The 21,516-nt window shown below is 54.4% G+C and overlaps 1 protein-coding gene across 1 annotated transcript in view; it reads left to right on the top strand.

The window, feature by feature from the left end:
* Positions 1-4,437: 4,437 nt before the first annotated feature.
* The window catches only part of LOC119958104 (protein Wnt-1-like), a 50,706-nt gene continuing 33,627 nt past the window's right edge, over positions 4,438-21,516 (top strand). The window contains exon 1 of the mRNA XM_038786333.1: positions 4,438-4,564. Coding sequence (XP_038642261.1) covers positions 4,438-4,564 — 127 coding nt within the window. The remainder of the gene's footprint in view (positions 4,565-21,516) is intronic.

Here is a 21,516-nt window from a genome sequence, read left to right as displayed (position 1 = left end):
GGGGCCCTAGTAACGGCACCATGGCCGCTCCCCCCACGAGGTACACCACGAGCCCGGTGGGTGGCGGCCACCCTCAAGATATGGGGGCAGTGGAGGCGACATAGGGGGGAAATGGGAGGTCTGTTGGCGGCGCCAATAAGAGGGAACCATAGATTCATCCCGGGGAACATCGACGGGGGATTTCAGAGCTGGTACAGGGTGGGCATACGGCAGCTGAAGGACCTGTTTATAGAGGGGAGGTTGCGAGCCTGGGAGGGCTGGAGGAGAAGTTTGAGCTCCCCCCGGGAAACATGTTCAGATATTTACAAGTGAAGGCATTTGCTAGGCGGCAGGTGGAGGGGTTTCCCCTGCTCCCCAGTAAGGGGGCGAGTGATAGGGTGCTCTCGGGGGTCTGGGTCGGAGGGGGGAAGATATCAGACATCTACAAGATAATGCAGGAGGCGGAAGCAGCATCAGGGGAGGAGCTGAAAGCCAAGTGGGAAGGGGAGCTGGGAGAGCAGATAGAAGACGGGACGTGGGCGGATTGCACCTGGAGAAGGTCAACTCTTCCTCCTCGTGTGCGAGGACTGAGCCTCATTCAATTTAAGGTGCTGCATAGAGCTCACATGACGGGGACAAGGATGAGCCGGTTCTTTGGGGGTGAGGACAGGTGTGTCAGATGTCTGGGAAGCCAGCGAACCATGTGCATATGTTCTGGGCATGTCCGGTGCTGGAAGGGTTCTGGAAGGGGGTGGCAAGGACGGTGTCGAAGGTGGTGGGGTCCAGGGTCAAACCAGGATGGGGGCTTGCGATCTTTGGGGTCGGGGTAGAACCCGGGGTACAGGAGGCTAGGGAGGCCGGGAATACTGGCCTTTGCGTCCCTAGTGGCTCGACGAAGGATATTAATTCAATGGAAGGACGCGAGGCCTCAAGCGTTGAAACTTGGATTAACGATATGGCTAGCTATGATTCAGCTAGAAAGGATCAAATTTGCCCTGAGAGGGTCGGTACAGGGATTCGCCAGGCGGGGGGTGGCAACCTTCCTTGACTTTTTAGATCAGAGATAGACGTTTCGGGGTCGTCGGCAGCAGCAACCCGGGGGGGGGGGGGGGGGGGGCAGCAAGGGTCGTGGGGGGACATGCACGACTGTAACGCGGGCAAGTCTGCTCGCTGCTCATGTCTGAAACTGTAGGCTGCACTTGTTTGTTAAGGTTGCCTGGGGGGGGGGGGACTGGTGCGCGCGAGGAGGGCGGGCGAGGGAGGGAATTTGCTAGAGGGATTGTGTTGTAAATAATTTTAAAAATTAGTAGGGGTAAATGTCTGTATGGAAAAACTCTTTCAATAAAAATTATTTAAAAAAAAAAAAGAAAACAGAGAGTGGTGGTGGATGGCAAATATTCAGCCTGGAGCCCAGTTATCAGTGGCGTACCGCAGGGATCAGTTCTGGGTCCTCTGCTGTTTGTGATTTTCATTAACGACTTGGATGAGGGAGTTGAAGGGTGGGTCAGTAAAATTTGCAGATGATACGAAGATTGGTGGAGTTGTGGATAGTGAGGAGGGCTGTTGTCGGCTTCAAAGAGACATAGATAGAATGCAGAGCTGGGCTGAGAAGTGGCAGATGGAGTTTAACCCTGACAAGGTGTGAGGTTGTCCATTTGGAAGGACAAATATGAATGCGGAATACAGGGTTAATGGTAGGGTTCTTGGCAATGTGGAGGAGCAGAGAGATCTGGGGTCTATGTTCATAGTTCTTTGAAAGTTGCCACTCAAGTGGATAGAGCTGTGAAGAAGGCCTATGGGTGCAAGCGTTCATTAGCAGAGGGATTGAATTTAAGAGCCGTGAGGTGATGACGCAAGCTGTACAAAACCTTGGTCCAGGCCACATTTGGAGTACTGTGTGCAGTTCTGGTCACCTCATTTAGGAAGGATGTGGAAAGCTTTGGAAAAGGTGCAAAGGAGATTTCCCAGGATGTTGCCTGGAATGGAGAGTAGGTCATACGAGGAAAGGTTGAGGGTGCTAGGCCTTTTCTCATTAGAACGGAGAAGGATGAGGGGCGACTTGATAGAGGTTTATAAGATGATCAGGGGAATAGATAGAGTAGACAGTCAGAGACTTTTTTCCCCGGGTGGAACACACCCATTACAAGGGGACATAAATTTAAGATAAATGGTGGAAGACTATAGAGGGGATGTCAGAGGTAGGTTCTTTACCCAGAGAGTAGTGGGGCATGGAATAGCACTGCCTGTGTAGTAGTTGAGTCGGAAAAGTTAGGACCTTCAAGCGGCTATTGGAATGGTACTGGATTAGGGTAGAATAATGGAGTGTAGGTTAACTTCTTAAGGCAGCACGGTAGCATTGTGGATAGCACAATTGCTTCACAGCTCCAGGGTCCCAAGTTCGATTTCGACTTGGGTCACTGTCTGTGTGGAGTCTGCACATCCTCCCCGTGACTGCGTGGGTTTCCTCCGGGTACTCCGGTTTCCTCCCACAGCCAAAGCTGTGCAGGTGGGTGGATGGCCATGAAAAATTGTCCAAAATTCTATGATTAACTAGGGACAAAAGTTCGGCGCAACCTCGTGGGCCGAAGGGCCTGTTCTGGCTGTATTTCTCTATCTATCTATTAATTGCCCTTAGTGTCCACAATTCTATGATTAACCTGGGACAAAAGTTTGGCACAACATCATGGGCCGAAGGGCCTGTTCTGTGCTGTATTTCTCTATCTCTATAACTCTCTCTACCCCTCTCTTTCTCTCTCTCTCTCTCAGTCACTCTCAGTAACTTCATTTGAAGCCTACTTGTGACAATAAGCAATTTTGATTTCATTTCATTACCTCCTCTCTTTCTCGCCCTACCTTAGACGATAAGATCATAAGACGCGGAGCAGAATCAGGCCATTTGGCCCATCAAGTCTGCTCCACCATTCAATGAGATCATGACTGAGCTGAGTTGATAATATCGTCAACTCCACTTTCCCGCCTTGTCCCCATGACCCTCGATTCCCTTACTGATTAAATAATAATAATAATCTTTATTATTGTCACAAGTAGGCTTCCATTAACACTGCAATGAAGTTACTGTGAAAAGCCCCTAGTTGCCACATTCCTGCGCTCTGTTCGGGTACAAAGAGGGAGAATTCAGAATGTCCAATTACCTAACAAGCACGTTTTAAAAATCTGTCTCTCTCAGCCGTGAACCTAGTTTAACAACCCAGCCTCTACAGCTCTCTGCGGTTAAAGAATTCCACAGATTCACTCCCCTCTGAGAGAAGAAATTCTTCCTCATCTCTGTCTGAAATGGGCGACCCCTCACCCTGAGATTCTGCCCTCTGGTCCTAGACTCTCCCACAAGTGGAAACAACTTTGCTGCATTGACCCTGTCAAGCCCCCTGACCCCCCTCAATAAGGTCACCTCTCATTCTTCTAAACTCCAATAAGCACAAGTCCAACCTACTCAACCTCTCCTCAGAAGAAAATCCCTCCCTACCCGGGATCAGCCTAGTGAACCTTCTCTGGATGGCCTCCAATGCCGGGATATCTGTCCTCAGTTAAGGGGACCAAACTGTTCACAGTATCCCAGGTGTGATCTAACTGGTGCCTTGTATAGTTTTAGCAAGAATTTACTGTTTTTATGCACCATTCTCTTTGAAATAAAGGCCAATAGTCCATTTGCCTTCCCTATTAGCTGCCAAACTTGCATGCTAGCTTTTTGTGATTTATGCATGAGGACCCATAAATCTCTTTCTGCAGTCTATCTCCAATTACACAATTTTCAGCTCTTTTATTCGTCCTAGCTGTGATAACCCTCACGAGGCCCATGGGGATGCACTGATAGATCTCTTGGTGGGTCTCAGGGAATATGAGCTTCCCTGTTAGTGAGCGGAGGTTCACCCAACTGGGGGCTAAATACTTAGCCCTTTAAATACCGGCCCAAAGTAAATTTGCAGATGACACTAAAGTCGGTGGAGTTGTAGACAGTGCTGAAGGATGTTGCAGGTTACAGAGGGACATAGATAAGCTGCAGCGCTGGGCTGAGAGGTGGCAAATGGAGTTTAATGCAGAAAAGTGTGAGGTGATTCATTTTGGAAAGAGTAACAGGAAGACAGAATACCTTACTCATGAAGTTGGAGACAGAATAGAAGTGGTTGGAGAACCTAGGCATCATACGCCCGGTCCAATTCATAAAATGGGAAGCACCAACGGTCCCTGTGTTAAAGCCAGACAAGTCGGTCTGCTTTTTCAGCAATGGTGAACAGAGCCTCTTGCTAGGACCAGTGCCCCATCGAGGACCTGTCTGCAAAATTGTCTGGTAGCCACACATTTTCAACACTCAACTTGAGCCACACATACCTCCAGCTGGAGCTGGGTATAACATAGCAGAAATATGGCACTATCATTACCCACAAGTACACTCGGCTCCCCTTCAGGGTCTCATCAGGCTGTGCCATCTTCCAGAGAGTAATGGAAAGCGTCCTCCAAGGACTGCCCCGAGTAGCAGTGTACCTGGACAATGTACTGACCTCAGGAATCACTGAAAAGGAGCAATGGAACAACCTGGAAGAAGCTCTCTGGCGATTCCCCAACACAGGCAAGTGTGTGTTCTAGGCAAAGAAAGTCACATGCCTCAGATATTGACCTGCACCCGGTGGAAGAAAAAGTACCGGCTATAAAGAGACCCAACGCAGTGGAAAGCACATCAAAATGAAAGTCATTCCTGGGACTCGCAAATTACTGCGGGAAATTTATACCAATTTTAGTTACCCTGTTAGCATCCTTATGCACGCTGCTCAAGAAGGTCCAAAAGGGCCTTGGCAAAACGCCAGAGGAGGAAGCTTTCGCCAGGGTTAAAAAGGCAATTGCTGTCATCTCTAAATACAGGTACATCATGAAAACCTCAAGATTGCTCATCCTAACTGCGACCTGCCTTATGAAGTTGAAGCAGCATTACCCCACCGGTGGGAAATAGCACTGGGCGGACCGATAGCGAATGCATCCAGGATCTTGGCTGACGCAGAGCAGGACGATATGCCCAGATCGAGAACGAAGGATTTGCTGTGGATATGCATTGAAGAAGTCCAACCAACACTATGTCTATGGACGCCATCTCACCATTATCACGGGCCATAAACCCCTATTGGTCCTCTTCAAGGAGGATTAGGCAATTCCCCCAAAGGACTTGGTCCAGATCCAACTCTGGATGTTACTATTAGCAGCACATTCGAGCCTTCGCTGCCCGCGAGCCCCTCCCCCCACCACCCCGCCCCCAGTGATGGACCAAAGTCGTGGGTGACCTTAAACGTTATGGATGCCCTACTCGTGACAGGCCCAGCAGATTCGCACATGGACTCAATGCGCTGGCGGAAGTTACGCCACATCATCCTGAGCGGTGTGGCTTTGGGAACCCCTACGGACGACTTACAGCCCTTCCTCACAAACAACAGGAGCTCAGCATGGAAGATGGTACCATTCACTGGGGAGTACGAGTGGCTGTCCCACGACTGGGTTGACACACGATACTGCAAGAACTACACAACAGATATCCTGGTGTCTCGGAAATGAAGATGCTCGTGAGGAGTTAGGAGTGGAGGCCTGGACCCAATCGGGACATTGAGCACGCGGTGATACAGTGCCTGGCTTGCCAGGAGAACCAATAGCTCCCTCCGCCAGCCTCACTCCAGCCCTGGGAATGGCCCAGGACTGCCCTGGATGCTGGTGAATCCCGATTTCACTGGACCGCTCCTGGGGGTCGATATTCCTGATCCTCACAGACACAATTCGAAAACGGTTGGACGTGCATCGCGGGTGTGCACTACCTAAAGAGTCACCGTGGATAAAAACTGCACCAGGCGTCCAGTACCCACGGAATACCACAGGTCGTTCATCACCGACAATGGCACCCCCATTTACCGGTGAGGCATTCATTGCCAACAATGGGGTAAAAACCCATCTGTATAACCCCCATACCATCCACGAATGGTTTTGCCAAGCGGGCAGTCCACCAGGTGTTCAAAGCACCACAATGAAGCAGAACCCCAAGCTCCCTCGCCAAGAAGCTGGCATCATTCTTGTTAAAATACAGGACCATACCGCAACGTAATACCCGGGTGGCACCCGACGGACATACTCATGGGCCAACGCCTCAGGACCCGCCCTGCGTTTCCGAATTTCAACGGGAAAATGGGAGGCAAAGCAAGACATATTTTTAAAAAGCATCACGACCACCCGACGCAAGACGCTGTGAGGCCGGGAGATGGGTACATACCCGTCGTTTTGGGGACGGTTCTAAATAGATCCTCGGAGTCGTGGTGGAGAAAATGGTGTTGGCTCATACAATGTGAAAACCAGTGAAACAAAAGGTGTGAAAACACATTGACCACCTCAGATACAGGGAGCCTACCTCAGAGGAAACCACAGCAGGCAATCGATACTGCCCTGATAACTCTCATATGGCCCACGGGGATACACTCATCGATCTCCATGTGGGACTCAGAAATAGGAGCTTCCCTGTTTGCGAGCGGAGGCTGGGTTGGCAACCTTTGCCCTTTAAATACTGGCCCAAAGTCGGGCCGGGACTCTCATTAGTCCCTGACTGGCACACGATTGTTTATGCTGTGGAACCAGCCTTAAACCTCAGGTTTATAATAAACCTCAGTGAACCTTCTTTCTCAAGGTTCCTGGATAATTACATGACCAAATTGCCCAACATTTTCCCACATTATATTCCACTTGCCAGGGTTTTGTCCAGTCACTTAACCTCCTTTCCCCACTGTCCCTCTCACTACCTCCTGTATCCCCTTCTCTCTCTCTCTCTCTCCCTCTCTGTCCTATCCCGCTCAATCTCTCTCTGTTTCTGCCTCTCTCTCTGTCTCTCTCTCTCTCCCTCCTTTCTCTCTTTCTAGCTCTACTCTCTCTCTCTCTCTTTCTCTCTACCTCCTGTCTCTCTTTACCTCCTGTCTCTCTCTGTCTCTCTCTCTCTATCTACCTTCTGTCTCTTTCTCTCTCTCTCTTTCTCGCTCTCTCCCTCCATCTCCTCTCTCGCTACATTCCATCTCTCTCTCTATCTCCTGTCTCTCTCTCGCAAACTCCCGTCTTTCTACCTCCCGTCTCTCTCTATCTCCTATCTCTCTCTCTCTACCTCCCATCTCTCTCTCAACCTCCCATCCCCGCTCAACCTCCAGTCCCTCTCTCTACCTCCCGTCTCTTTCTCTACTTCCCATCCCTCTCTCAACCTACATTTCTCTCTGTCTAATCCATCCTCACCTTAACTCTCGTTCCTTGCTCTACATAGGAACATAGGAACAGGAGTAGGCCATTCAGCCCTCGAGTCTGTGCCACCATTCAATGAGATCATGGTTGATCTGTGACTTAACTCCTTTGGACCATACCTCTTCACATCTTTGCTTAACAAAATCTATCTATCTCAGATTTAAAATTGACAACTGTTCTAGCTTCAACTGCTGTGTGTGGGAGAGAATTTCAAACCTCTACCAGCCTTTGAGTGATGAGTTCTTCCTAGTTGTCTCCCCTGAACGGTCTGGCCCTAATTTTTAGACTATTCCCCCCTAGTTTTAGAATCTCCAACCAGTGGAATAGTTTATCTTTATCTACCCTATCTTTTCTTTGTTTCAAATCACTCGCTCCTCAGGTGATCATTCAATGAGATCATGGTGATCTGACATGATTGGCTGGGTCCCTCCCACACCGCTTGCACCTATCTCCACCCCCTCAAACGGCCGGATCATCCTTACATTGATTAAGTGCGCCCTATATACCACTTTTAATTGAATCAATCCCAGCCTCACACACGAGGTCGAGCATTGAGTTTGTGGCCTTTTAAGGATCTATGCACCTGAAACTCCAAATCTCTTTGAACATCCACTGTACCTAACCTCTTTCCTTCAGAAAGTACTCTGCTCGACCCTTTTTTGGTCCAAAATCTTTAAGTTCACCCTTACTTACATTGAATTCTATTTGCTCCAATTTTGCCCATTCACTGAGTCTGTCACTATCTCCTTGCAATTTTATGCCATCATCTAGACTGTCTACAACACCACCCAGCTTTGTATCATCAGCAAATCTGGCTATATGGCTTTCTCTGCCACCATCCAAGTCATTGATGAACGATGGGAATAATTGAGGCCCCAACACAGATCCCTGTGGCACATCGCTGGTCACATCCAGCCAATTAGAGTCATTACCCGTTATCCCCACTCTCTGTCACCTGCCACTCAATCACTTTCCTAACCATGTCAATAATTTGTTCTCAACACCATGGACTTCCACCTTAGTTAACAGTCTCTTATGTGAAACATTATCAAATGCCTTCTGGAAGTCCCTATAAATAACATCCATGGACATTCCCCTGTCCACTACCTGAGTCACCTCTTCAAAAAATGTAATAAGATTAGTCAGGTATGACAAATCCAAGCTGACTCTCCCTGATCGACCAAAACATTGCGAGGTGTTCAGTTACCCCCATCCCTGACTACAGACTCCAGCAATTTCCCCACCAAACCGATCTGTAATTCGCTGGTTTCCCCCTGATGCACTATCAATTATGACGAGACGAGAGTAATCGAGGCTTTATTACACAGAGATGTGTCGCCTCCTGCAGCTGCTCCCGAATTGGCTGCAGCTCGGAGAGCCCACACATTTATACTCCGCCCTCTGGGCGGAGCCATCAGGCAGGGATCTACACCCGTACCTGTAGTACAGGGGCCTTACCATATTACACCTCATATGTGATATATATGCAACAGTGGCGACTACCACATTCACCCCCTGTTTAAAAAGAGTCCAGCGGGGGTGGTGGCAGACTATTTACAGGAATATGTTATATGTTAACATTTAGGAAAAGTTTATAATTCAGCCGATAGGGCGCCTTGATCCTCCGTTGTGAGTGCGCAGATCCCGGTGGCGATGCAGGCATCGCCTCGGTTGGCGGCGACTCCGGGAGCGGGGGCAACCTCATCTTCATCCCGGGTGGGACCAAGGGGAGGACAGATTGTCCTGGAACGGGGGCTGTGGTGGGGTTCACTGGGAGGAGGAAGGGTTGGCACCGGGGCGGGGGGGGACGGACCCAGCTGGCGCCAGGTCCCTGAGGGAGACTGTGTCTTGGCGGCCTTCGAAGTACGGCCATGTAGGCGTACTGCGGATTTGCGTGGAGTAGCTGTACCCTCTCGATCAACGGGTCCGCCTTGTGGAGCCGCACGTGTTTACAGAGTCCTGGAGCTGCCAGTCACGTTAGGAGGAGGAAACCCCGGAGGTGGACTTCCCAGTGAAGGCAAAGAGACGTTCATGGGGCGTTTCATTAATCACAGTGCAAAGTAGCAACCAAATGGAGTGAAGGGCGTCGGGGGTGGACCTCCTGCCAGCGGGAGGCCTGGGGGATTTCTGGACCGTAGGGTCAGTAGGACGGCCTTCCAGACTGTCCCATTCTCCCGCTCCACCTGCCGTTTCCCCGGGGGTTATAGCTGGTCATCCTGCTCGAGGCAATGCCCTGCTGAGCAGGAACTGACGCAGTCATCGCTCGTGAATGAGGATCCCCGGTCGCTGTGGATGTAGGCGGGGAAACCGAACAGAGCGAAGATGGTGTTAAGGGCTTTGATGATGGTGGCAGACGTCTTATCGCGGAATGGAATGGCGAAGGGGAATCTGGAGTATTCGTCGACCACATTAAGGAAATACGTGTTACGGTTGGTGGAGGGGAGGGGCCCTTTGAAATCCACACTGAGGCGTTCAAAGGGGCGGGAGGCCTTCACCAGGCGCACACGGTCTGGCGGTTAGAAGTGCGGTTTACACTCCGCACAGACCTGGCAGTCTCTGGTGATCGTCCTGACTTCCTCGATGGAGTAGGGCAGATTGAGGGCCTTGGTGAAATGGTTAAAAACGGGTGACCCCTGGGTGACAGAGATTGTCGTGCAGGGTCCGGAGTCGGTCCACTTGTGCGCTGGCACATGTACCTCGGGATAGGGCATCGGGGGGCTCATTGAGCTTACCGGGGCGATACAAATCTCAGAATTGTAGGTGGAGAGCTCAATCCTCCACCTCAGATTTATCATTTTTGATCTTACCCCGCGTGTGTTGTTAAACATGAAGGCTACCGACCGTTGGCCAGGTAAAGCCTCCAGTGCCGCACAGCTTCAACGATGGCTTGGGCCTCCTTCTCAACGGAGGAGTGCCGAATTTCACAGGCATGAAGGGGGCGGGAAACGAATGTCACGGGTCTGCCTGCCTGGTTCAGAGTGGCGGCAAGGGCGACATCTGATGCATCGCTCTCGACATGGAGGAGTTTGGCGGTGTGGAGGAATTTGGAAAGTTTAGCGTCGTGGTCCTGCTGGTCATGGCCGCAGGTGGTGACATTGTCAGGTACGGGAAGGTGGCCCGCAGTCCGTACGGTCAACATTCGGTCCATCTCCCGTTGGACGACCGAGACTCCGTTGGTGATGCCGAAGGGAACCCTAAGGAAATGGTAAAGGCGGCCGTCTGCTTCGCACGCTGTGTATGGACGGTCTGCCTTACGGATGGGGAGCTGGTGGTCGGCAGATTTCAGGTCCAGAGAAGACCCGGTACTGTGCAATCTGAGTGACCATATCAGATATGCGTGGGAGGGGGTACGCGTCGAGCTGTATGTCCCGATTGATGGTCTGACTGTAGTCAACGACCATCCTGTTTTTCTCCCCAGTTTTCACAACTACCACGTGGGCTCTCCAGGGGCTGTTGCTGCCTCGATAATGCCTTCCCGCAGCAGCCGCTGGACCTCAGACCTGATGAAGGTCCTGTCCTGGGCGCTGTACCGTCTGCTCCTGGTGGCAATGGGTTTTCAATCCGGGGTGAGGTTCGCAAAAAGGGAAGGCGGGTCGACCTTAAGGTTCGCGAGGCCGCAAACAGTAAGGGGTGGTAGGGGCCCGCGAATTTCAGTGTGAGACATTGGAGGTTGCACTGGAAGTCCAGGCCGAGTAGCCGGGCAGCGCAGAGGTTGGGGAGGACGTAGAGCCGGAAGCCGCTGAACTCCACGCCCTGGATGGTGAGGGTGGCGATGCTGTACCCCCGGATCGCCACGGAGAGGGACCCGGAGTCCAGCAGGCAGGGTTAGCGGGGTGTACCGCGAGGGAGCAGCTCCGTATCGGGGTGAATGAAGCTCTCGGTGCTCCCGGGGTCCAACAGGCAGGGTTAGCGGGTGTACCGCGAGGGAGCAGGGCCGTATCGGGGTGAATTGAAGCTCTCGGTGCCCCCGGGGCCCAGCAGGCAGGGTTAGCGGGGTGTACCGCGAGGGAGCAGGGCCGTATCGGGGTGAATGAAGCTCTCGGTGCCCCCGGAGCCCAGCAGGCAGGGTTAGCGGGGTGTACCGCGAGGGAGCAGCACCGTATCGGGGTGAATGAAGCTCTCGGTGCCCCCGGAGCCCAGCAGGCAGGGTTAGCGGGGTGTACCGCGAGGGAGCAGCACCGTATCGGGGTGAATGAAGCTCTCGGTGCCCCCGGAGCCCAGCAGGCAGGGTTAGCGGGGTTGTACCGCGAGGGAGCAGCGCCGTATCGGGTGAATGAAGCTCTCAGTGCTCCCGGAGTCAAGAAGGCAGGATATCTCGTGCCCATCGACCTTTACTGTCGCCGATGTGGTCACAAGGTTGTGCGGTCGGGACTGGTCAATCGTGATGGAGGTGAGACGCGGCTGGTGTTGGAAGGCCCCTGGCTGGCCAGCGGCGGTTGCAGGCGATGAGCGGCCCGATGAAGTGTCCGACGGGCAGGGGTCCTGAGGCGGGGAAGATGGCGGCGCCCACGGGTCGCACGTGGGGGGTGCAGGGGCAATGGGTCTGGTTACAGAGGCGATCGAGCGGGTCTGGCACACAGCAGCAAATGTCCTTTCGTCCCGCAGGCCTTGCAGAGCGCGCTCCACGCAGGACAGCGCTGCCGGGGGGGCTTTGTCTGTCCGCAGAAGTAGCACTTGGGTCCCCCGGGGTTGGATGGCTCCCGCGCGGCGCAGGCTTGGGGTTGGCTGGGGGCGGTCGCTCGTGGGGTCCACGATAGGGTGTTCGTTGGTGGGGTCCATGGAGGGGGGGCCGTGCAGTCGGGGGCGTACGCCTGTACATTGCGGGAGGCGACTGTGAGTGAGATTGCGAGTTTCTTGGTCGCCGCGAGGTCGAGGGGAGCCCCTTCTAAGAGGCGCTGGCGGATGTACGCCGACCCTATGCCCGAAACGAAAGCGTCGCTGATTAGGAGTTCGGAATGTTCAGCGGCCGAAACGGCCTGGCAATCGCAGTCCCTCGCCAGGGCGTGGAAATCTTCCACAGACTCACCGGCGAGTTGATGCCGCGTGTAGAGGAGGTACCTGCCGTAGATTTTGTTGGTCTGCTGAGTGTAGTTCTCCTTCAGTAGCGCCATGGCTTCAGCGTAGGTAGGCGCGTGCCGGATGAGGGGAAAGATATGGGAGCTCAGCCGCGTGTACAGGATCTGGAGCCTCTGTGCCTCTGAGGGTGTTTCTGTCGCAGATCCGATGTATGCCTCGAAGCAGGCTAGCCAGTGTGTGAAGGCCGACTTGGCGTTGTCTGCTTGAGGGAGCAGCTGCAGGCGATCTGGCTTGATGCGGAGATCCATCGTTGTAAAATCTCTGCGTAATAAATTGATGCATTATCAATTGCGATGAGACAAGAGTAGAGAGTAATCGGGGCTTTATTGCGCAGAGATGTGTAGCCTCCCGCAGCTGCTGCTGAAATGGCTGCAGCTCGGAGAGCCCACACATTTATACTCCGCCTACTGGGCGGAGCCAGCAGGCAGGGATCTACCCTCGTACCTGTAGCACAGGGGCCTTACCGTATTACACCTCATATGTGATTTATGTACAACAGTGGTGACTACACACCTCTGTCGACTTCCGGCATATTATCCTCGTTTTCAGCTGTAAATACTGAGGCAAAGTAATTGTTCAACATGTCTGCCATTTCCCCATTATCACTGACAATATCTCCATTTTCACCTTTACCCAAGTCTAAAATTCTCGTATCAGAATCGTGCTTTTCACTTTCAAACTACACTGAGTTCAATCATGTTGTGATCACTATTTGGTAAATGTTCACGCACAGTCAGGCTGTTATTAAATTTGGCTCATTACTCATAACTAAATCGAATATTGCCTGCCCCCTTGTTACATCTGGAACATATTGTTCCAGCCAACTATCCCGGGACACATTCTAGAATTTCACTACCTTTCGATATATCCCAATCTATATAAGTTAAAATCCCCCGTTAATACTACTCTGTCTTTGTTATTCACTTGCCTAATTTCTGTATTTATACAATCTAACACCTCAGAACTGTTACCAGGGGTTCGATACACAACGCCCATTACAGTTTTAGATCCTTTTCTGTTCTTCAGTTCCATCCATATGGTCTCCACTGGATGCTCATTATACCCTCCCTCACTATCGAGGTGATAGTATTTCTAATCAGTAAGACTCTGCTCCCTCTGCCATCTTCCCTATCCCTCCTGTAAACTTTATAACAGCTATATTTAATTCCCAGTCACCACCATCTTGCAGCCATGGCTCCCTAATAGCAATCACATTATAGAATGTGCCTTTGAAGTTCACCAGTTTATTCATTACACTCCGTGCATTAGTATATAAAACTCTTAATTGGGCTAATTGCCCCTGACCTGTCCCTCACCACTGATGTTTTATTTGCTTGTTTATTATTTTTCTCTTCTGGTTTAACCAGGATACTTCTTGTAGTTTTGCCTTTAGCTGCAGTTCCTGAAGTTGAGTTCCTGAATATTTCTTTACTCTCTGTCCTTCTCTCAACCTTCCATCCCTCTCTCAACCTCCCATCTCTCTCTCTACCTCCTGTCTCTCCTGTCGCGCTCTCCCTCTCTTTCTCTCGACCACCTGACTCTCTCTCTTTACCTCCTGTGTGTCTCTCTCTCTCTCTCTCTCTTTAACCCCTGTCTCTCTCTCTCTCTACCTCCTGTCTCTCTCTCTCTCTCTCTCTCTCAGTACTCCTGTCTCTCTCTTTCTCTCTCGCTCTCTCTTTACCTCCTGTCTCTCCCTCTCTCTTTACCTCCGGTCTTTCTCTCTCTACCCCCTGTCTCTCCCTCTCTCTCTACCTCCTCTCTCTCTCTCTCTCGCTCTCTCTTTACCTCCTGTCTCTCCCTCTCTCTTTACCTCCTGTCTCTGTCTCTCTCTACCTCCTGTCTCTCCCTCTCTCTCTACCTCCTGTCTCTCTCTCTCTCTCTCTCTCGACCTCCTCTCTCTCTCTCTCTCTCTCCCTCTCTCTTTACCTCCTGTCTCTCTCTCTCTCTACCTCCCTGTCTCTCCCTCTCTCTACTTCCTGTCTCTCCCTCTCTCTTTACCTCCTGTGTGTCTCTCTCTCTTTACCTCCTGTGTACTTGCTGTTGCTCTTGCTCTGTTTTACTGTCACTCTCTGATTATCTACACCTCTGTGGGTACCTCAATATTGAGGTGGATCTCTCCGTTTTTGCTCTCTGGCCATTTCCTCTGCACCCCTAGCTCACTCACCCTGGTTTTTTTTTGTTGTGTGTACATGTCTGTGTGTGTGAAAGAGAATGTATGTGACAATGTGAGTGATGGAACTATCAATTCACTAGACACGTGCTTTTAGATATGAACAGTGGTTTTAATCTACTTACTACAGAGCCAGCCTGTTACCCGTTGAACTCTCGAGGAACTGCAGGCTGGCTCTGGACAAGGGTATTTATACAGTAGTCCAGGGGGAGGAGTCGTGGGCGGAGCCAAGGGTGGAGCCCTGTACAAACTCCTGAGCATTCCCAGAGCTACGCCCCCTAGTGGTCGGATAACGCTACTGCACTTACAATGGTATTGGTAAATACAGTGTGAATTACTAAGTTACATTCACCACATTCACCCCCTGCAAAAAAATCAAGTCCGGCGGGGGTGGTGGTCTACAAAGTAAGTCTGTCCGGTGGCCGAACTGCCCGCTGTGATCTGCGGAGCACCGGGGTTGCAGCCTCTTGCGGTGGCTGGATGTGTGTTGTGTGCTGGGGTACGATGGCGGACTCCAGGGAGGGTTGTGTCCGAGCTTCATACTCTCCTGGTTGGACCGGGGACTGGGGGCGCTGGGGGCTGGCCGGCACAGGGGCGCAGAACTGGTGGTGCGAGCTTGTGGGCTCGGGAGCGCGAGGGGGCGGCAGCATGGCGTGTAGGGTGAGAGGTCCTTCTGTGGGGGTAGGGGAGGCGCTGGATCCGGCGGGTGCCAGATCCCGGAGGGATACTGTGTCCTGACGGCCGTCAGGGAACTCGACGAAGGCGTACTGGGGGTTGGAGTGGAGCAGGCGCACCTTCTCAACAAGGGGGTCGGTTTTGTGTGCCCTGACGTGTTTCCTCAGGAGTACCGGGCCCGGTGTCCTCAGCCATGCCGAAAGTGAGACCCCCGTGGTAGTGCCCCTGGAAAAATGAAGAGCCTCTCGTGAGGGGTCTGATTGGTCGCTGTGCATAAGAGGGACCTAATAGCGTGGAGCGCGTCTGGGAGGACTTCCTGCCACTGGGAGACTTAGAGCTTTGTAGACCGGAGGGTCAGTAGGACGGTCTTCCAGACCGTCGCATTCTCCCTCTCCACCTGCCTGTTCCCCCTGGGGTTGTAGCTGGTAGTCCTGCTCGAGGCAATGCCCTTGTCGAGCAGGTACTGACGCAGCTCGTCGCTCATGAAGGACGAACCCCGGTCGCTGTGCACGTAGCTGGGGAAACCGAACAGGGTGAAGATGCTAGCAGGGCCCAAATGACTGTGTGGGAGGTCATGTCGGGGCACGGGATAGCGAATGGGAAACGGGAGAACTCATCTACGACGTTTAGAAAGTAAACGTTCTTGTTGGTTGAGGGGAGTGGCCCTTTGAAATCAATCGCAAGGCGTTCAAAGGGCCTAGAAGCCTTGACCAGGTGGGCCCTGTCTGGTCTATAGAAGTGCGGTTTGCACTTCGCACAGATCGGGCAATCCCTGGTGACCGCTTTTACCTCCTCGTTGGAGAAAGGCAGGTTTCGGGCCCAGGACTCCGTTTTCCACGACATAGCCGAGGATGGCCAGTCTGTTTGTGCAGAAACGCATTTCTCTTTGTTGTAGGTGATGTTTAATTTCTGTGCCGTCTGGAAAAAACGGTGGAGGTTGGCGTCGTGGTCCTGCTGGTCATAGCCGCAGATGGTGACATTGTCCAAGTACGGAAACATGGCCCGCAGCCCGTACTGGTCCCACCATTCGGTCCATTGCTCGTTGGAACACCGAGACCCCCATTAGTGACGCCGAAGGGGACCCGGAGGAAATGGAAGAGGCGGCCATCGGCCTCGAATGCCGCGTAGTGGCGGTCGTCCGGGCGGATTGGGAGCTGGTGGTATGCAGACTACAGATCCACCGTGGAAAAGAGCCGGTACTGGGCGATCTGGTTCACCATGTCTGCAATCCTGGGGAGGGGTACGCGTCGAGGAGCGTAAATCTATTTATGATCTGACTATAGTCGACAACCATGCAGAATTTTCCCCCGGTCTTAACGACCACCACCTGAGCTCTCCAGGGACTATTGCCGGCCTCTATAATCCCCTCACTGAGAAGCCTTCGGACCTCTGCTCTGATAAATACCCTATCCTGCAGGCTATACCGCCTGCTGCGAGTGGCTACGGGTTTACAGTCCTTAGTGAGATTGGCGAAGAGAGGAGGGGGGGGTGGGGATTCGCAGCGTAGCGAGGCTGCAGATAGTGAGTGGGGGCAGGGGCCCTCCGAAGCTGAGGGTGAGGCTCTTGAGGTTACATTGAAAGTCTAGGCCTAATAAGAGTGGCGCGCAGAGGTCGGGCAAAACATAGAGTTTCAATTTTGAGTAGCTAGCGCCTCGGATTGTGAGTGTCGCGGCGGTGCGCCCCTGGATCTGGACCGAATGGGAGCCTGAAGCGAGCGAGATAGTTTGCTGCGCGGGGGAAAACGGGGAGCGAACAGCGTCTTACCAGGTCTGGATGTATGAAGCTCTCAGTGCTCCCGGAGTCGAAGAGGCATGGCGTTTAGTACCCGTTGATTTGGACCTCTGCCATCGGATTTCGCAGATGCTTCGGGCGTGATTGATCCAGGGTGACTGCGCCGAGTTGCGGGCCGCGTGACGAGTGCCCGGGGAGGTCGTACTCTTCCGATGAGTTGTCCGAGCGTGGACAGGCAGGTCGGGCCCGTGGATCGCACGTGGCGGGCAGCGAGGAAGATGGCATCCAAGATGGCGGCCCCCATGAGTCGCAGGTGGCCGGCCGCGTGGTGGAGGTTTTCCAAGATGACGGCCCCCATGGATCGCACATGGCGGGAGGGGGCGGGGCGGGGCATAGGCCGCAGCGTTTCGGGCCCCGCCGGCCTGCGGGTGTGGGTAGCGATTACTTCGTGCCGCTGGGGAGTTGGAAGCTGGGTCCCTTTTTGCGAGGCACACTCTAGCGTAATGGCCTTTCCGCCCGCAGCTGCTGCAGGTCGCGTTGCGGGCCGGGCAGTGCTGCCGCGGGTGCTGATTCTGGCCGCAGAAATGGTAGGCTGGAGCAGCATAATGGCTGGAGCAGCATAGTGGCTGGAGCAGCAAGGTGGCTGGCTGGGGCAGCATAGTGGCTGGGGCAGCATGGTGGCTGGAGGCAGCATAGTGGCTGGGGCAGCATAGTGGCTGGAGCAGCAAGGTGGCTGGGGCAGCATAGTGGCTGGGGCAGCATGGTGGCTGGGGCAGCATAGTGGCTGGGGCAGCATGGTGGCTGGCTGGGGCAGCATGGTGGCTGGCTGGGGCAGCATGGTGGCTGGGCAGCATAGTGGCTGGGGCAGCATAGTGGCTGGGGCAGCATGGTGGCTGGCTGGGGCAGCATGGTGGCTGGCTGGGGCAGCATAGTGGCTGGCTGGGGCAGCATAGTGGCTGGCTGGGCAGCATGGTGGCTGGGGCAGCATGGTGGCTGGCTGGGGCAGCATAGTGGCTGGGGCAGCATAGTGGCTGGGCAGCATAGTGGCTGGGGCAGCATAGTGGCTGGGGCAGCATAGTGGCTGGCTGGAGCAGCATGGTGGCTGGCTGGGGCAGCATAGTGGCTGGCTGGGGCAGCATGGTGGCTGGGGCAGCATAGTGGCTGGCTGGAGCAGCATAGTGGCTGGCTGGGGCAGCATAGTGGCTGGCTGGGGCAGCATGGTGGCTGGCTGGGGCAGCATAGTGGCTGGCTGGGCAGCATGGTGGCTGGGGCAGCATAGTGGCTGGGGCAGCATAGTGGCTGGAGCAGCATAGTGGCTGGGGCAGCATGGTGGCTGGCTGGGGCAGCATAGTGGCTGGCTGGGGCAGCATGGTGGCTGGGGCAGCATGGTGGCTGGCTGGGGCAGCATAGTGGCTGGCTGGAGCAGCATAGTGGCTGGGGCAGCATAGTGGCTGGCTGGAGCAGCATAGTGGCTGGGGCAGCATAGTGGCTGGGGCAGCATAGTGGCTGGAGCAGCATAGTGGCTGGGGCAGCATAGTGGCTGGCTGGAGCAGCATAGTGGCTGGCTGGAGCAGCATAGTGGCTGGAGCAGCATAGTGGCTGAAGCAGCATAGTGGCTGGCTGGGGCAGCATAGTGGCTGGAGCAGCATAGTGGCTGGAGCAGCATAGTGGCTGGAGCAGCATTGTGGCTGGGGCAGCATAGTGGCTGGGGCAGCATGGTGGCTGGGGCAGCATAGTGGCTGGAGCAGCATAGTGGCTGGGGCAGCATGGTGGCTGGGGCAGCATAGTGGCTGGGGCAGCATAGTGGCTGGCTGGGGCAGCATAGTGGCTGGGGCAGCATAGTGGCTGGGGCAGCATAGTGGCTGGGGCAGCATAGTGGCTGGGGCAGCATAGTGGCTGGGGCAGCATGGTGGCTGGGGCAGCATAGTGGCTGGGGCAGCATGGTGGCTGGGGCAGCATAGTGGCTGGGGCAGCATAGTGGCTGGAGCAGCATAGTGGCTGGCTGGAGCAGCATAGTGGCTGGGGCAGCATAGTGGCTGGGGCAGCATAGTGGCTGGGGAAGCATAGTGGCTGGAGCAGCATGGTGGCTGGGCAGCATGGTGGCTGGAGCAGCATAGTGGCTGGAGCACATAGTGGCTGGGGCAGCATAGTGGCTGGGGCAGCATAGTGGCTGGAGCAGCATAGTGGCTGGAGCAGCATAGTGGCTGGGGCAGCATGGTGGCTGGAGCAGCATAGTGGCTGGCTGGAGCAGCATAGTGGCTGGGGCAGCATAGTGGCTGGCTGGGGCAGCATAGTGGCTGGAGCAGCATAGTGGCTGGAGCAGCATAGTGGCTGGGGCAGCATAGTGGCTGGCTGGGGCAGCATAGTGGCTGGGGCAGCATAGTGGCTGGGGCAGCATAGTGGCTGGGGCAGCATAGTGGCTGGAGCAGCATAGTGGCTGGGGCAGCATAGTGGCTGGCTGGGGCAGCATGGTGGCTGGAGCAGCATAGTGGCTGGGCAGCATGGTGGCTGGCTGGGGCAGCATAGTGGCTGGGGCAGCATAGTGGCTGGAGCAGCATAGTGGCTGGGGCAGCATAGTGGCTGGCTGGGGCAGCATGGTGGCTGGGGCAGCATAGTGGCTGGGGCAGCATAGTGGCTGGGGCAGCATAGTGGCTGGCTGGGGCAGCATAGTGGCTGGAGCAGCATAGTGGCTGGGGCAGCATAGTGGCTGGGGCAGCATGGTGGCTGGCTGGAGCAGCATAGTGGCTGGGGCAGCATAGTGGCTGGAGCAGCATAGTGGCTGGCTGGAGCAGCATAGTGGCTGGCTGGAGCAGCATAGTGGCTGGAGCAGCATAGTGGCTGGGGCAGCATAGTGGCTGGGGCAGCATAGTGGCTGGCTGGGGCAGCATGGTGGCTGGGGCAGCATAGTGGCTGGCTGGGGCAGCATGGTGGCTGGCTGGAGCAGCATAGTGGCTGGGGCAGCATGGTGGCTGGGGCAGCATGGTGGCTGGCTGGAGCAGCATAGTGGCTGGGGCAGCATAGTGGCTGGAGCAGCATAGTGGCTGGGGCAGCATGGTGGCTGGAGCAGCATGGTGGCTGGCTGGAGCAGCATAGTGGCTGGAGCAGCATAGTGGCTGGGGCAGCATGGTGGCTGGAGCAGCATGGTGGCTGGAGCAGCATAGTGGCTGGGGCAGCATAGTGGCTGGAGCAGCATAGTGGCTGGGGCAGCATAGTGGCTGGGGCAGCATGGTGGCTGGAGCAGCATGGTGGCTGGAGCAGCATAGTGGCTGGGGCAGCATGGTGGCTGGAGCAGCATGGTGGCTGGAGCAGCATAGTGGCTGGAGCAGCATAGTGGCTGGGGCAGCATGGTGGCTGGAGCAGCATGGTGGCTGGAGCAGCATAGTGGCTGGAGCAGCATAGTGGCTGGGGCAGCATGGTGGCTGGAGCAGCATGGTGGCTGGAGCAGCATAGTGGCTGGGGCAGCATAGTGGCTGGAGCAGCATAGTGGCTGGGGCAGCATGGTGGCTGGGGCAGCATGGTGGCTGGAGCAGCATAGTGGCTGGGGCAGCATAGTGGCTGGGGCAGCATAGTGGCTGGGGCAGCATAGTGGCTGGGGCAGCATGGTGGCTGGGCGGCTGCGTAGCACAGGCCTGGGGGAGTCGCTGGTCTCGGGCCCATGATTGGGTCGCGGGGTCCGCAGGGAACGAGGTGAGGCTGCGGAAGGAGAACTCCATCGAGGTAGCAATTTCCGCAGTTGTTTCTAAGTCTTGGGCCCCCTTTTCCAGCAGTCGTTGGCGCACATAATTAGACCTGAGGCCCGCTACAAAAACATCGCGTACAACAAGTTCTCTATGTTCAGCCGCGGTAACCGCTTGGTAATTACAGTCATTTGATAGATTATTGAGCTCTCTTAAAAATTCAGCGAGTGATTCTGTAGGCCGCTGGCGGCGAGTCGTGAACACATGGCGAGCGTAAACTTCATTAATGGGCCTTACATACATCTTATCGAGTATCGCTAGCGCTGCAGTATATGAACCGGCCGAGTTTAGTTGCGTAGAGATTCTGTGGCTCACCCTCGCGTGCAGTAGACTTAACTTCTGTTCCTCTGTCGTTTTGGCTGTGCTCGCTTCTGCCAGGTAGGCCTTAAAGCACCGCAGCCAGTGGGAGAAGATTTCTTTTGCCTCTGCATCCTGTGGGTCGAGTTCCAGGCGTCCAGGCTTGAGTGCCGATTCCATGATCGATCCTGACTGTTCTTAAGTAGATTAAATTGATGGAACAATCAATTCACTAGACACGTACTTTTAGATATGAACAGTGGTTTTAATCTACTTACTACAGAGAGTCTCTGTCTCTCTCTACCTCCTGTCTCTCCCTCTCTCTCTACCTCCTGTCTCTCTCTCTCTCTCTCTCTCGACCTCCTGTCTCTCTCTCTCTCTCTCCCTCTCTCTTTACCTCCTGTCTCTCCCTCTCTCTTTACCTCCTGTATCTCTCTCTCTCTACCTCCTGTCTCTCCCTCTCTCTCTACTTCCTGTCTCTCCCTCTCTCTTTACCTCCTGTGTGTCTCTCTCTCTTTACCTCCTGTGTACTTGCTGTTGCTCTTGCTCTGTTTTACTGTCACTCTCTGATTATCTACACCTCTGTGG

This window comes from Scyliorhinus canicula, chromosome 28, assembly GCF_902713615.1.
Source record: "Scyliorhinus canicula chromosome 28, sScyCan1.1, whole genome shotgun sequence".
NCBI classification, from domain to species: Eukaryota; Metazoa; Chordata; class Chondrichthyes; order Carcharhiniformes; family Scyliorhinidae; genus Scyliorhinus; species Scyliorhinus canicula.
This window is presented reverse-complemented; position numbering and strand designations above follow the sequence as displayed.